This window comes from Tenrec ecaudatus, chromosome 12, assembly GCF_050624435.1.
Source record: "Tenrec ecaudatus isolate mTenEca1 chromosome 12, mTenEca1.hap1, whole genome shotgun sequence".
In the NCBI taxonomy this organism is placed as follows: Eukaryota; Metazoa; Chordata; class Mammalia; order Afrosoricida; family Tenrecidae; genus Tenrec; species Tenrec ecaudatus.
Window position 1 is genome coordinate 35056912 of NC_134541.1, and position 15800 is coordinate 35072711.

Consider the following 15800-nt stretch of genomic DNA (forward strand, 5'->3'; position numbering starts at 1 on the left):
CAGCGATGCCTGCTGTGGGCAAGGGGGACAACAGGTGTGTCCATTCTTATGCAACTTGACCTGTCAAAGACATCTGGCTTCACACCACCCTCTTTCTTATCTTGACGCATCTTAATCTCTTTGGCCGGTCCATCTTCCTCGGTCCAGCCCGTAAGCACAGGTTCTGCTCCCCTCCCGCCCCCCACTCCTCTCTCTGCAGCCTCCCAAGACAATGAATTCAACTCAGATTTTTCCTTGACCTCCATCCAGGTCAGATGGCATCTGGCTACTTGGTGTGTTCCCTTAGCCACACCCCAAACTCTGCCCCCTTCCCTACCAGCCTGCTCTTTCTCCAGTCTTCTCCAACGTGCTGTCCACCTTGCAGCTTGAGCTTGACAGCGTCGCCTCTGACACCTTCTTCCTAATCCCACGCACCAAATCCAGATGCCTTTCACCAGTCCTGTGGCTTCTAACGTCTGACTCGCTCTCAAATGTCTCTCAGGTGGTTTAATGTCAGAATTCTTCCCTTCGCTCGGGCACCCTGGTGACACAGTGGGTTATGTGTTGGGCTGCTAACCACAAGGTCAGCAGTTTGAAGCCACCAGTTGCTCTGTAGGAGAATGATGAGGCTTTCTGCGCCCATGAAGATTTACAACCTCAGCCACCTGAAGGAGCAGTGCTCTACTGCTCTGGAGGGTCGTTATGCGTATTGACTCAATGGAATGAGTTTGGGTATATATATGACTGGCGTTTGATTTCCTCCCAGTGTATCTCGGGTCCAGCTACTAACCATCCATCAGCAGAGGCCTAGGTTGCTATGATGCTGAACAGGTGTCAGTGAAACTTCCAGATTAAGATGGACTTGGATGGTGATGTATTTCTAAAAATCAGTCCAGGACTGGAGACAGTCTCATTCATTACACAGAGATGACTGCTAGGACCTGACCCTCTGTTTTTATATTGCTCCCTGCTACCTGCCTATAGCCCTCTTCTTGTGCAAATTTAGTCACAGGGCCATCCCCACTCTGTCACTTAAGCCCTTTCATATTTACCATGGCCTTTCCTATAAAACTGAAGTCTAAACAAGGGTTTCATGAGCCAGCCCGCAGGGGTGCCCCAGGCAGGCTTTGCCTGCCTTGCATCCCACTGTGCCCTCCCCCTCCACGACCCCAGCTTCGTTTGTAGTCTTAACTCGTGCTCATGGTATCTGGCTAGGACTGGCCTCCCCCACCAGGCCATGTCCCTCTGAGTGTTCGAGTGGGAGGAGGAGAGGGGGGAGCATTAGATGACATGAAGGAGTTACTGGTAATTTTGTTAGACATGACAGTGCTGTTGTGGTCATGGTTTTGGGGGGGCTGTTTCTGTTGGAGGGCTTTCTGAAGAATTTATAGGTGAGCCTGCATGGTGCCTGGGATTTGCTTCTGAGAATTCTAGCCCAAAGTAAATATTGAAAGTCAATAAACACTCGGGGAGGGAACAAAGGAACAAATCAACCCCGTCTGTTTGTGGGTTCCCGTTCACAGCCGCAGAGCCCGCCAGGATGCTGGCTGTCCCGGAGACAGGCTTGCAGGGACTGTACATTGGTAAGACCCCCGGCCACTCTGCCCTCCCCACCACCCACCTCATCCCTCACTCTGTCCCCATCGGCCTCTCCCGACCGTCATGCTGTAAGTGTGCGTGTGCAGAAGGCAATCTGTGTGCACAGGACTGTGTGTGCTCACATGAGGGCATCTGTGCTACCCTCTATGTGTGTGTGTATGTATGCCAAACTTGTGTTTGTGAGTGTGCACAGGGCAGATTTGCATTACCCCGTGTGTGTATGTATGAGAGTGTGTGTGCATAGGGAGAATCTTTGTTACACTCCTGCATGTGTATGCATGTGTGTGCAGGCGGGTGGGTGTGTATTACCCCGTGTGTGTATATGAATGTGTGCGTCTGCATCTGTGTGCACAGACTGTGTATGTGGGGGGGGTGTTTTGTCAGGGGCTGTGTACAGAGGACTTGTGTGTGTATTCCTGTCTAGCTGCCTGCAGGTCAGCTGTGTACAGGGCCTTGGGGGAGGGCGGGTATATCTGCAAGTGTCTGAGGGTGGGTATGCCTGCAGTCTGTGTACACAGGACTGTGGGGGGCAGTGTATGTGTATACATGCACAAGGCAGGTTTGTGTTCACAGCACCCTCATGTGTATGTGTCAATGTGCGTGTGTATACAGGGTCAATGTACACAGGTATGTGTGTGCAAGTGTATGTACACCCTCAAGGCAGGTCTGTGTTCCTAAAACTCCTTGTAGATGAGTGTGTGTTTGCAGATAGAGTGAGTGTGCACAGCGCTGTGTATGCGGGTGTGCAGGGTCTGTGTGTGTGCTCGCGCGCGTGCCTGTCTGCCTGCAGGTAAGGTAGGTCTCTGTGTACAGGGCCTTGTGTGGCAGTGTGTGTATGTGCAGGTGGGTCTGCGTGCTCAGAATTCAGGGGGGCCAGTGTGCCTGCCTGTGCCTGGCCTGGGAGCAGACACTGGGTTCTCTGCAGGAGTGGGAGGGACCTCCTCAGGAAGTCCACTCACAAAGACCTGGTGGGCTGGGCCCTTCCTTCCTGCCTCCCTTCCCAGGCTCAAACCCGGGCAGTTCAGCCTCTCAAGCTGGAGCTGGTGGCAGGGCCCGAGCCTGTGTTCTCTGAAGAAAGGGTGCTCTCAGAATGTAGTCTCCATGCCCCTGCCCTTTGGCCCCTGCCCTTTGACAGACTTCCGCCCTGTCCATTCATTTCCCAGCGTCACTCTGGTGTCCCGCCCAACGTATGTAAGATATGTACCCAGGCCAGTGAGGGCAGGGCTGTGGCTCGGACTGAACAGACTGCTGGCTTTGTTCACAGACCTTCATGCCTGCCCTTACTCCACCTCCCAGGCCCCTTCACACATCCACCCCCACCCTGGAGCCCCTCACACAGCCCCTAGCCACCAGCCCGAGACGCCCAGTCAGCCTCCTGCCCTTAGCCCTGCCCTCCAAGCCAGGCCTGTGACTCCTGGACCTCTCTTCCACCAAAGGCTCCCCTCGGCCCTGAACTGCAGGAGGCTCGTCCTGGGGCAGGAGGCTGAGCCAAATGCTGACTCCAGGCGGTGCTTATGGGGGGTGGAGACATCAGACTCCCCAGCTCCATGGGCATGCCCCAGCTCAGGCCCGAGTTGGGGGAGGTGCTGCTCTCCCACATCTTTATTCTCCCCAAGTAGCCAGGTGGCCAATCTGTGGCCTGTGCCAGGATGGGGGAAGGGGTGGCTTCCTCCAGTCCTGATTGGAACCATGTGGCTGGACTTGAGGGGGGAAGGGAGTAGCCCCCTCTCTGTCCCACCAACCTCATCCCTCGCCCAGTTAGGTCTCTAGTTCTCCAAAAGTTTCTCCTCCCCCAGGGGCCCTTCAGCACCCACTTGCCCCATCATTCCTGTGCCTCTAATCTCTCCCCCACCACATATTGTGGTGTCACCTCCAGGGATGGGGTGCTTCTTGACTAATAACAGGCCCCAAGCCCACTGAGAAAACCCATAACTGACCAGGCACTTCCCTGGCAAGGCCTCAAGTCCTACCCCCTAAACAATTTATAGCGTGCACACATGCGCGCACACATGCACGCACACGCACACACACACACACTTTTTTTCAGCACCTTTATGGGGCCAAGATGCGCAAGCCCATGTCCAGGGTCCCAGCAGTCAGCCAGCTTTGCCACGCACCCCATCTCCCATCTTGTCCTTCCTATCCTCCCCTAGTGCCCCCTCACCCAGCAGGGAACCCCTTGCCCCTGTCCAACAGGAACTGCTGGGCACTTTCCAGTGCTGAGGCAGGGCGACCAGCCCCCTGCCCTGATGGTACCCAGGTGACCTACCCTCTCTTCCCTTTAGGCTCCAGCCCAGAACGGTCTCCGGTGCCCAGCCCACCGGCCTCCCCGAGGGCCCAGGAAAGCTGTGGTATTGCCCCCCTCACACCATCGCAGTCTCCAGTAAGTCTGGGTAGGGATGGGGGTGGGGGTGGTATGGTGTGGGGGAGGGAGAAGTATTGTGGCTCCTGAGAGCAGGGGCCTGGCCAGGAGGAGTGGCTGGGGGTGGGGGTGGTCCATGCCACCTCTCCTCATCCACTCCAGCAGGGGTGACCTTGGATGACCTCAGACCATAGAGGTAAGCATTCTACTGAGAAGGTGAACTCCAGGTGCTAGCCAGGGCCTTTGAAGCCAGCCTGGCTGGGGCAGGTATATGAGTGTTAAGTATACATACTTCTGAGAGTGAGTGTTTTCAGGTTCTCAGAAAGCTTGGTCTCCCAGATAGTCCCCACTTACCCCAGGACACACACCACCACCACCCACCATCCACACACAAACCCAACAACCAGAGCCCTGTCTTCATCCCAGGGGTGGAGGAGACAGCCCTGCTAAAACCTGGTTTCTAAATGACTAGCCACAAGTATCCAGGATACAGCCCACCCCCTACCTCCAAGCTCCCAGGGTCACCCCATCATGGATAACATTGACCTGGTGGTCCACCACAGAGGGGTTGGTGGGGGATACTCTGTTCTGCAGGAGCCTAACCTGACCTTGGAGAGGGCCGGCAGGGCCACCCCAGCCTCTCTCCTAATCAGTGTGAAGATTTGGTTTGTGTCACTGTGGCCATAGGAGCAAGGCTGTGCGCCCCTAGGGAGCTGCCCAGAGGAGCAAAATTGCTCCCAACTAGGCCAGGCTGGTGGTAGGCTGGAAGGCTGTGGGAGGTGGGGCTGGGGAGGGGGCAGTCCATGCAGGAGCTGGGGAGCCAGCAGTGAGGTGGAAGCTAGGAAGTAGGGACTTGAGCCAGAAACAGTACAGGGAGACCCAGGGTCCTTGGGGTTTTCTCTGCAGTTGGCATCAGCCAAGTGTGGGAGGGGCCTGGCAGGAGAGCAGGGGGCATGGGCCAGGGCTGGGCCCAGTCAACAGAGAGGAGGGGCTCCCACAGACAATTCAGGGGCCCCTGCTGGCCGCCTGCTGACCCTGCTCCTGCCCTTGCAGAAGCCCGAGGCCCGAGCCCCTCAGCAAGTGCTCTTCTCCGTGGTGGTGGCCATTGACTTTGGCACCACGTCCAGTGGCTACGCCTTCAGCTTTGCCAGTGACCCTGAGGCCATCCACATGATGAGGTGAGGGCTGCCGCACTGGGAGTGGGGGGGGGGCCTGGTCCCAGAAATAGTGTCACCGAGGAGACATGAGGGTTCCCGAGTGTAGGCAATGTAAAGGCATCAGGAGCAAGTCGCAGTCTTTGCAGGAAATGTCGACTTTTGAGTTTAATTTTAAAATTTGTACTGAGAGATCATGCATACCCAGTAAACGACACAGATCTCTTTCTGGGTTTATACCAACACCCAAGGAGCCCCGCTGGCGCTGCAGGCTGCTAACATCAGGTTGACGGTTCAAATCTGCCAGCCGCTCTGTGGAAACTGTGCCTGGTATCACTGAGCAACTTGTGCAGAAATGTGTCCAGTGGAGACCTAACTTGCGTGTGAACTTGCACTGAAGTCACAATGCAATGCCATGCATGCTTTGAAAATCTCCAGGGAAGTCCCAGGAAATGGAGATCCTGAGGGCTAACCAAGTCACGGGTTTCATAGAAGAAATGTTTGAAAAACCCACTCCAACGTTGCTGGGCCTTGTTTGAACACTGCCCCATGGCACCCTGGGCCCTGCCCCTTACAATGTGCCTTAGGTGGGGCTTCCGCCAGTGTGTGGGGCAATAGCAGAAGGCCCCAAAGCTTTCTACACAGACCAAGCGGGCGGACATAGGTGAGTTTCCCCAAGGCCTGGGGTGGTGAGTGGAAGGGGTAGACAGAAAAGTCTCTGTCCCAGAAATGAACAGGGATTGAGCTGCATGTGCCTGCATGCTGGGTCCCCTTCCTTTTTCTCTGCTCACTTCACATCCACAGAGAGCCACCAAGGCTCTGGGCACTATGCCCCTCTAGGAGCTGCACGGCCTCTCAGCTGGCAGGGTCCTCAGCACATGTGTCCTGGGGCCAAGGAAACATGAAGGGACACTCTCTGTCCCTGGGGGTGGCAGTCACAGGGGTAAGTGGACCGTGTCCTGGCCTCCTCCCAACCCCTTCCCTTCCACTCCTGCCTCATCATTTCTGTGTCTTCCTCATCACTCTGGAATATCCATCCACGTCTTGCCGTGGCCATCACCTGGTCTTCATTCACACACTCACACCCTTCAGAGAGGACGGCTCAGTTGTAGCGTCCTCCTGCTTGGCTTACCTTTGCCCTCTTACCACATGGGAACCAATAACCTTGCTTCACCTTCACTCCCCTACTTGACATAGAGCAAGGTGGACTGTTGATATGGTGTCCGATGCGCCTCATCCTTTTCTGCCCTTCAAAACAAACAAACTCACTGCCATTGAGTCGATGCTGACTCATAGTCACCCTATAGGGCAGCATAGAACTGCCCTGTGGGTTTCTGAGACTGTTTCAGGGAGCGAAACCCCATCTTTCTCCCTCGAAGCAGCTGGTGGTTTCAAACTGCTGACCTTGCAGATCGCAGGCCAATGTGGAACCACTATGCTACCAGGGCTCCTATCTGTCCTTAGCACCCCATTATGTTCTGCTGCCCAGCTCATTCACACATGCTGTCCCCTCTGCCTGTATTCCCAAACTTCCTCAAAAGGCTTGCAGTGGTGAGCTTGGCCTGGAGAGGTGGGGGCACCAGAGGAGGAAGAGGAAAAGGAGGAAAGGTTTGCCAGGCAAACCAACCGGGCAGGGAGTTCCAACCAAGTCTGGGTGGTACCGGGAAGTGCAGACTCTCCTCTAGGTTTGGGGGCCATGCCGGAAGTGCAGATGGGCCTGGTCTTGAAAGACCTGGCAGAGGCTGGTCTGTAAGCAATGGCCTGGAGGAGGCAGACCTGCTGGCCTGGAGAAAGCTCCTGCTAGCGGGTGGGGAGAGGTACAGCAGAAGGCTGGATTGGGGAAGATGGGTGATGGGCAGCTGCTGGTGGTATGCGAATGGGCCCAGGTGAGGGCGGACCTGTGGTCCCCAGGATGGGGAGGATGCTGAGGACAGTGTCTATGAAGATCGAAGTGAATGCCAGGGACCAGATTCCTACATTTGCTCTTCACAAGAACCCAGAGGTAGGTACCCTTAGTATCCCCAGCTGACAGATTGGATGACTGCGGCGGCGCAGTCACTTGCCCAGGATCGCACAGCTGGCGCCCCTCTCCTACATCCTGAGGGGAGAGTCTCAGCTATTGGCACTGACCCATTGCCCTATTTATACCTCCACAGGAAATGGGAGGGCGGCGACCCGGGCGTAGCTCACCAAAAGACCCCCACCTGCCTGCTGCTGACCCCCGAGGGCGCCTTTCACAGCTTTGGCTACACAGCCCGCGACTACTACCACGATCTGGACCCCGAGGAGGCTCGGGACTGGCTGTACTTTGAGAAGTTCAAGATGAAGATCCACAGCGCCACAGTGAGCCAGCCTAGGAGGCGGCGCCGGGAGGAGAGGGGGCGGGGCCAGTGGAGGGTGGAGCAAAGTTTCAAAGGGAGGCAGGCTATGACGGGCGGGGCTAAAAAGAGACTAGGGTGGAAGCTGAGCTCAAAGTGGGGTCCTAAGGAGGGAGAATGGCATTAGATGGGGCTAAAGAGGAATGAGGTTGAAAAACTGAAAGTGGTGCAGCCCAAGAGAGGGGAAGCAGTGGGAAATCGGGTGATTTAAGAGCAAGATCTTCAGGAGATGGGGGCAGGGTTAGGCATTCCCCCCACAGAGCCACCCTGTGCCCCTGCCAGGATCTCACCTTGAAGACCCAGCTAGAGGCTGTAAATGGAAAGAAAATGCCCGCCCTGGAGGTGTTCGCCCATGCCCTGCGGTTCTTCAAGGAGCACGCCCTTCAGGTGCACTGTGTGCCCACCCTGCTGCTCTGGGGTGGGGCACTGCCCAGGTCCTTCGGCTCCTGTCCTTTGTCCTCATCCCACCGGCTTCGCCCATGGACCCTCTGCCTTCCCGTCTGCAGAGGCTGCAGCAGACCATATAGTTGGGGGTGGGGTGGGGGTTTCAGTCTTTCTTGAGGTTAGACTAGTCCCTCTAACTCCCAGAGACGACAGCCCCCCACCCTGCCGTTCATCTATGCCCCCATCCTCCTTCCTCCCACTCCAGGAGCTGAGGGAGCAGTGCCCGTTGTCGCCAGAGAAGGAGAGTGTGCGCTGGGTGTTGACGGTGCCCGCCATCTGGAAGCAGCCAGCCAAGCAGTTCATGCGGGAGGCTGCGTACCTGGTGAGGGCCTGCAGGGAAGCCCAGGGATGACTGCCACCCTCATCAACTCTGCCACCCCCAGGACCCAGGAGTCCTGTGCAAAGAGCTCCAGACCACCCCTGCTGGACGATTTAGTTGTTGCCACCAGGACAGGGGCTGGAGCTACAGGAACAGAGGGCAGACTGGCGCAGGCCCGCATACCCGGTGTCTGAAGTCAGGCTGCCTAGTAGCAGAGCCCAGGGTGATGAGTAAGTGCATGTGGACTAAGGAAGAAGGCTTCTCAGGAGGAAGGAGAGAAACAGGAGAGTAGGAAGGGCTAAGCAGGGAAGTGGTCTCAGCTGGAATCTCACCCCAGCTGGAGCCCATGGGAGATCTGGAGCAAGAGCTGTACCCCTGAATTGGCCATGGTAAGGTAAGGGGGCTGGCCTTCTGTGGTCTGTTATTGGTCTGTCATTACGTGACTGGAGGAGAGGGATGGAAATCTCTGGAGGTGAGGTGGTTCCCATCCAGCTGCGGGCAGAGAAGAGGGAAATGGCGAGTCAGTAGCAACCAGCGCTCCCCATAGCCAGGCAGCCTCCACTTCAGCTGTACCGGTGTCTCCGAGGAAGTGCTCCCTCGCCACCATGTGGGCTCTGAAATTAGGAAGGGAGGTGATTCTAGTCTTCATCCAAGAGGTGCTCAAAAGTTTAGAAAACAAATTGGGGTGTCCAAGCACTCCGCTCCACCAAACAGAGGAGGGACATGGCCTCCCAGAGCAAGACTCAGTGTTTGCTCCTGCCCCCTGTGACTTTGGACGACAGTCTGAAGGTCTTCCAAAAGAGAGCTCAAACCTGCCTATGAATGCCCCACTGGAGGAGACCAGGACCCCCAACAACCCCCAGCACATCTGTGAGCAGCCAGGTGTATCCCATGAACCAGTTCGGCAGGCACCTGTGCTTGTCATTGGCAGGAGCTAATGCTGAGCTCACACAGCACCAGGATGAAAGCAAGATTGTCCCCAGCCAGCACAAACACCGCACCCTACTGTCCCCCTGCCATCCACCCACACTGTTCCGTCCTGCATGCTCAGGAAGGGCTGGTCCTGGGCAGGATGTCTCCATACCCACCCATACCCATCCTCCCTCTGGTCAGAATCCAGGGAAACCCCACAACACCATAAAGTACTTTCCATGGGGATCCCCTGACTGGGGGCAGGCAATAGCATAACCTATTCCAAGTGGCATGCTCCTCCCAGCAGCCTGTTTTGGTGTCCGGATTTCCACCACTAAGTTTCCTGCCTTCTGTACCAGATTCTCTCCAGAGGTCTCTTGAGAGAGGGAAGGCCTAGGGCCACTGTCCAGCACCAGCAAGGAGTTGGAGGAGGAGGGCTTTGTGAGCAAAAAGCAGCCCCACACCTCTGATCGGTGGTATCACCATCACACTCCCAACTGTGGCCAGCCCTGTAGCTGAATGGGGGGTGGGAGGGGCTGCTCTAGCCCCTGCCTCCTTGGGCAGTTCCTGGCCCTCTAGTCTGAGCCTCTCCTGGAGTCTGGTGGGGCTTCCCAGGCAACTCCAAATACATACAGAATGGAAAGGCCTGGGAGGCTTAGCCTGGGTGAGGTGGGGTGGGGAGGAGGCAGGAGCCACCCGGGCCTGGTCTCCCACCCTGTGGTGCCAGCTTAGGGTGGCAGCCCACGGCACTGCTTGATCCTGCCCACCCCCACCCCTAGGCCGGCCTGGTGACCCGAGAGAACTCGGAGCAGCTACTCATCGCCCTGGAGCCCGAGGCTGCCTCTGTCTACTGTCGCAAGCTGCGTCTGCACCAGCTGGTAGACCTGAGTGGCCGGGCTCCCGGAGGCGGGCGCCTGGGGGAGCGCCGCTCCATTGACTCCAGCTTCCGGCAGGGTGAGCCACGCAGCTGAGGGCCACTGCCCAGGGCTCAGCCTAGAGGGGGTCATTTTCAAAGGGTCACTGAGGATTGCTGAGGCTGGAGGGATCATGTCTAGAATGAAATGGGGTGAGCCCCCACTCTCGGGGAACACCCAACCTGAGGGGGCAGAAACATCCGTGAAGGAGTCCAGTCTGAGTGGGGGTGGAGGGGCACGACACAGCCCTGCCCAAGGTTACCTCCTCTGAGGGAAAGACGCATCCGCAGAGCAGCCCAGTCTGGGAGAAAGACCTAGCTCTGGCCTGGGGCAGCTCCATCTGAGTGTAGAGACTTGATTCTGTTCTTGGGAAGCATGAACTGAGATGGGTAGGACTCAGTCATGGGAGGCTCAGTTTGGGGGGCAGACAGCAATGGGATGTAGACGGAGCACCCACTCTGAGCTGAAGGGAGAAGTCTTCAGGACCTCACATTGCCACGGTGCCACCATTTACCCCTTTATCATTCTATACGCGCTCTTGGGAGCACATGTGCACGCACACTGGCCCCAGGCTCCTGGGGTCAGGAGAGGGCAGCTATGGTCAGACTTAGCCACCCCCCTCAATCCCATGTCCGCTGTCAAGGCGCTCCCCTGGGACCTTCCCAGCCTGACACCCCCCCCCCCCCAGCAATAGGGCAACTCAAAACCCTCCTAAGGCCAACTTGTGCCCTCAGGGGTAAGGGAAGGCTCCCCATCACACCCACAGAGGGCACCTCCTGCGGGTTCAGCATGGCCTTCTCGAATTCAGTGGTGAGGCAAAGGTTTCAGGGCCGCTGGCCATGCCCAGGGCTCAGGGGAGGCCTGGAGGTGGGTAAGGATTGAACAACCTCCTTCTCACCCCACGTCACTCCTGGTTGTCTCCCGGCCCTCAGCCCGAGAGCAGCTGCGGAGGTCCCGCCACAGCCGCACGTTCCTGGTGGAGTCAGGCGTGGGAGAGCTGTGGGCAGAGATGCAAGCAGGTGGGTACAAAGCTCCTGTGGGGGCGGCCCTGGTGGCACAGTGGGTCACGTGTTGGGCTGCTAACCGCAAGGTGGGTGGGTGGGACCCACCAGCTGCCCTAGGGGAGAAAAAGATGCAGCTTCCAGCGAAATTTACAGCTTCGGAAGCCTCCTCACTGCCAGCGAGTCATGCCGACTCACAGGGATGCTACACCCAGGGTGGAGTCGCCCCTGTGGGTTACTGAGACTGTAGCTCTTCCCGGAGCAGAATGCTCTGTCTGCCTCCCGTGGAGCGGCTGGTGGTTTTCAACTGCTGACCTTGAGGTTAGCCGTGCGATGCGTGCGAGGCCACGACAGCACCAGGGCTCCTCAGAAGCCCATGGGAGCATTGATCCAGGTTCACTAGGAGCTAGACCCCGTTGGCAGCCCGTGGCTTTGGTCTTCACGTGGGGCAACCCACTGTGTATGAGTGGAATTGGGGGGGGCACATTCCCTGGGAGTCCGGCCCCTCCCTCTCCCCTCCCGTGTCCCTAGCCCCACACCCACATTCACACACCTAGCCCCACTCCTCCCAGAGAATCTCCGTGGAGTTGTAGCACCCTTGGAGCCGTTTCTTCCCGCCCGCTCCATCCTGCGCCCTTTTCCCAGTGACCTGAGATTCCGAGCAGCCAACACTGCCCCTGCCCGCTACCTCCTCCCGACAGGGCTCGGGAGACTGGGGCAGGGGTGGAGGCTGGGCGAGGCCGAAGGCACTGAGGGCAGTGGGGGTGAAGTAAGCCCTGGATGGGGAGTACTGCCCGGTTGGTTTGTACCGCAGGAGACCGCTACATGGTGGCAGACTGCGGGGGAGGCACCGTGGACCTGACCGTGCACCAGCTGGAGCAGCCTCACGGCACCCTCAAAGAACTCTACAAGGCATCAGGTGGGCAGCCCGGCCGCCCTGGGCACCCGCGCCCCCACCCTGGCCCCGCTGGCACCCCCTGGGGGCAGATTGGCACTGACTTCCCCCGCCCCACACTAGGCGGCCCCTATGGTGCGGTGGGCGTGGACTTGGCCTTTGAGCAGCTTCTGGGCCGCATCTTTGGCGAAGACTTCATCACCTTGTTCAAACGGCAACGGCCTGCCGCCTGGGTGGATCTAACCATCGCCTTCGAGGCCCGCAAACGCACCGCAGGCCCGCACCGGGCCGGCGCGCTCAACATCTCCCTACCTTTCTCCTTCATCGACTTCTACCGGAAACAGCGGGGCCACAATGTGGAGACGGCCTTGCGCCGGAGCAGGTGAGTCGGGTGCCGCAGTGAGGGCAGAGTCTGCGCATGGGCAAAGCCCTCCCCGGCCCCCACCAGGTAGGGTCGAAGGCCCTAGGGTGGTAGAGTCCGCTTGGTCCCCCTCACTCTTGTGCTCGCTCTCACCCCTGCATGCACTCCGCATCTCACCCCTTGCAGGGCAGGGGCGTGGGTACCCGTCAGTTGGTGGGGAGTAGAGAGGGGATGAGGATCCCGGGAGACCGGTCACCCCTCACACAGACCCAGTTTGAGCGCAAGTGCATCTGCCCTGAGGCAGGTCCCACCCCCAAGGTCGGCAGGCCGCTGGGCCCTACACCCTGAGCCCTTCCCTCCTCCCCGCCCACAGCGTGAACTTCGTGAAGTGGTCCTCTCAAGGGATGCTTCGGATGTCCTGCGAGGCCATGAACGAGCTCTTCCAGCCCACAGTCACGGGGATCATCCAGCACATTGGTGAGAGCCCGAGCTCGGGGTCCCCGTGCATCCAGAGATACACAATCCCATCACACTGACGTGACCCAGAGTCACCTGGAATGCCCGGGGACACATTGCACTGCAGTGACTAGGAGCTAGGAGAGGTGGTGTGTGGTTTTGTCAAGTCAAAGAGCCTCCGATGCCTCAGTTTCCCTACCTATAAATATTGGGTTCCTCAAAATGTTTTAACCAAGAGCAAATGAGCGAAGTATCTGGTGCAGGCGTCTTGCATGCTGGAGGCGTTTTATACATACCCACTGACATCCTTACCCACGGCCGAGGTAGTGTGTCAGGAAGGCAGCGCCAAAGCGAATTGCTAGTGGGCCCCAGTGACAGCCCTCATTGATCAGCCAGAACCCAGCTGTCTGGTTTCTACTAGAGCTGGTGGTACCCAGCACAAAGTGCTCCAGCATTCCCTCGTGCTCAGGGCTGCGGTCAGTTCAATACTACCAGCCGTTCCCCAGGAGAAAGATGAGGCTTCCTACTCCGTTAAAGAGTTACAGCCTAGGAAGCCGACAAGGGCAGTTCTAACCTGTCCTATAGGCTCGCTGAGTGGGGACTGACTTGCATCTAGCGGTTCTCAACCTGTGGGTCGCCACCCCTTTGGGGGTTGAACGACCCTTTCACAGGGGTTGCCTAAGACCATCGGAAAACGCATAAATATTTCACAGTATATAATTACATATTGTTTTGTGACATCACTATGCTTTATGTTCCATTTAACAATAAAAATACATCCTGCATATCAGATATTTATATGACGATTCATAACAGTAGCAATATTGCAGTTATGAAGTAGCAACGAAGATAACGTTATGGTGGGGGGTCACCACCACATGAGGAACTATTGCAAGGCCGCGCATGAGGAAGGTTGAGCAGCACTGACTAGACGTAGATGGCGTGGGTTTGGTTTTAGTTTTGAGCTGACAAGGGGGCACATCCCGTGCTCCTCTTGGGGGCGCCAGCGGCCGGGTAGCGGCGGTCTGTGCTCCCCGAAAGGCCTTTCGTGGCTCCGACCTCTCCCTTTCCCTGCCCCACAGAGGCTCTGCTGGCGCGGCCCGAGGTGCAGGGCGTGAAGCTGCTGTTCCTGGTGGGCGGCTTCGCCGAGTCGGCCGTGTTGCAGCACGCGGTGCAGGCGGCGCTGGGCGCCCGCGGGCTGCGCGTCGTCGTCCCGCTCGACGTGGGGCTCACCATCCTCAAGGGCGCCGTGCTCTTCGGGCAGGCGCCCGGCGTGGTGCGCGTGCGCCGTTCGCCTCTCACCTACGGCGTGGGCGTGCTCAACCGCTTCGTGGCCGGCCGCCACCCGCCGGACAAGCTGCTCGTTCGCGATGGCCGCCGCTGGTGCACCGACGTCTTCGAGCGCTTCGTGGCCGCCGAGCAGTCGGTGGCCCTGGGCGAGGAGGTGCGGCGCAGCTACTGTCCGGCGCGGCCCGGCCAGCGGCGCGTGCTCATCAACCTGTACTGCTGCGCCGCCGAGGACGCGCGCTTCATCACCGACCCGGGAGTGCGCAAGTGCGGGGCGCTCAGCCTGGAGCTCGAGCCCGCTGACAGCGCCCCCGAGCCTGACGGCGCGCCCCCCGCCCGCCGCGAGATCCGCGCCGCCATGCAGTTTGGCGACACGGAGATTAAGGTCACCGCGGTCGATGTCAGCACCAATCGCTCCGTGCGCGCCGCCATTGACTTTCTGTCCAACTGAGGGGCTTGGGGGGGGGGGGGGGACACGGCACCGCCCACCCTGTGCTCCGCCCTGCTGACTACTTTCTTCTAGGTCAGAGTGGGCAGCCGGCTGGGACAGCCTAATCTGCTTGTTCCCATGTCGGTGCCCCGTTCCTGGTCCTCTGCTCTGGGGAGGTGAGGTCACGGAGGGTTGGTGGGGACACACACACAGACTGCTTTGAGATTGGGCCTAGTCTGCTAACTGGAAGACTCCAAGTCCCAGGCAAGATCTGGGGCAGGCTTAAAGGTTTGCAAGCCGCCACTCCCAGCCCGACTGGACCATGCAGGCCCTGTGGGCCCGAAGACAGACAGAAAAGGCCAGCAGAGCCAGCCCTGACCTGAGCACGGGAGGAAGTCAAGGCAGGCTGCAGGGAGTTCTTCACTGGGACATGAAGGGCCAGGTTCACAGGAGCCAGCCCACACTGGAAACCTGCAGCGCTACCCTGTGTGGCAAGGAAGTGACTGAAAGCAGACACCAGGGGACGAGGGTGGTACTGGCCAATGCCTGACCGTCAACCATAGAAAAAGTAGCCACGGATAGGGGGTAGATACACAAGGGGATGTGAGGCAGTGTGGTCGGGCCTTTTCTTCAAGACAGGTGACTCACACAGTGAGGCTTCGAGGACCACCCTGCAAAGGACTCACTGGCACCTCCACCCAAACACGGAAGGGCAGTGCAAATCGGAGCAGGGGAGATAAAAGGGGAATGAAGGCCCACCCATAGGCCTCAGGGTTCCGAAGTGTGAATTATCAGGTACCTTCCCTCCAACTGTGACATTGGGACAACCCCACCTGCCTGAGAACCCCAAGGTGATAATAAAGCATGTAAGCTCAAAGTGACACCGCAGTCTCCTGGGACCACATGACTAGGGAACCCAACAGTGGAGTAGTTGAGGGGCCTGGGTTCTAAAAGGGAAGGGAGAAAGCTTGCCAGTGTCCAAGGCTAGGAACTGACCAGAGAAGGCCTCAATATTACCCTGTCAGGCCTTCCAAATGGAACTCCACTCCACCCTGGTGGTTGAGACGAAACTCCGCTGCCAGGCTGGCGCTTGAATCCACCTCATCATGGATCATCAGTGGCCCTGATGATGTGCTTGTGTGGGGGTAACAGCCTAGAAAACCCCGTGGGGCAAGTCTACCCTGTCCCAGGGGGTCACTCTGAGTCTAAGACTCAGCAGCACTAAGGTGGCTTGGGGCAGGTGGCTCCTCTCCAGCCCAATGCTGTCATTGTCTTGGCAACAGCACTCACCTGACATGCTGTCCCTGTG

General features: G+C 58.2%; 1 protein-coding gene across 2 annotated transcripts; it reads left to right on the forward strand.

Moving 5' to 3' along the window:
* The first annotated feature begins 1519 nt into the window (after positions 1–1519).
* On the forward strand, positions 1520–14512 carry HSPA12B (heat shock protein family A (Hsp70) member 12B). Of its 2 annotated transcripts, none has more exons than XM_075527820.1 (12): positions 1520–1562; positions 3864–3961; positions 4994–5118; positions 7251–7437; positions 7755–7859; positions 8122–8238; positions 9927–10101; positions 10994–11080; positions 11877–11981; positions 12081–12339; positions 12692–12795; positions 13857–14512. In XM_075527820.1, the coding sequence occupies exons 1-12, from the start codon at positions 1520–1522 to the stop codon at positions 14510–14512; spliced, it is 2061 nt and encodes a 686-aa protein (XP_075383935.1). The 2 variants fall into 2 exon arrangements, with proteins under 2 accessions (XP_075383935.1, XP_075383936.1); XM_075527821.1 differs by having other exon boundaries at positions 8125–8238.
* Positions 14513–15800: the final 1288 nt, after the last annotated feature.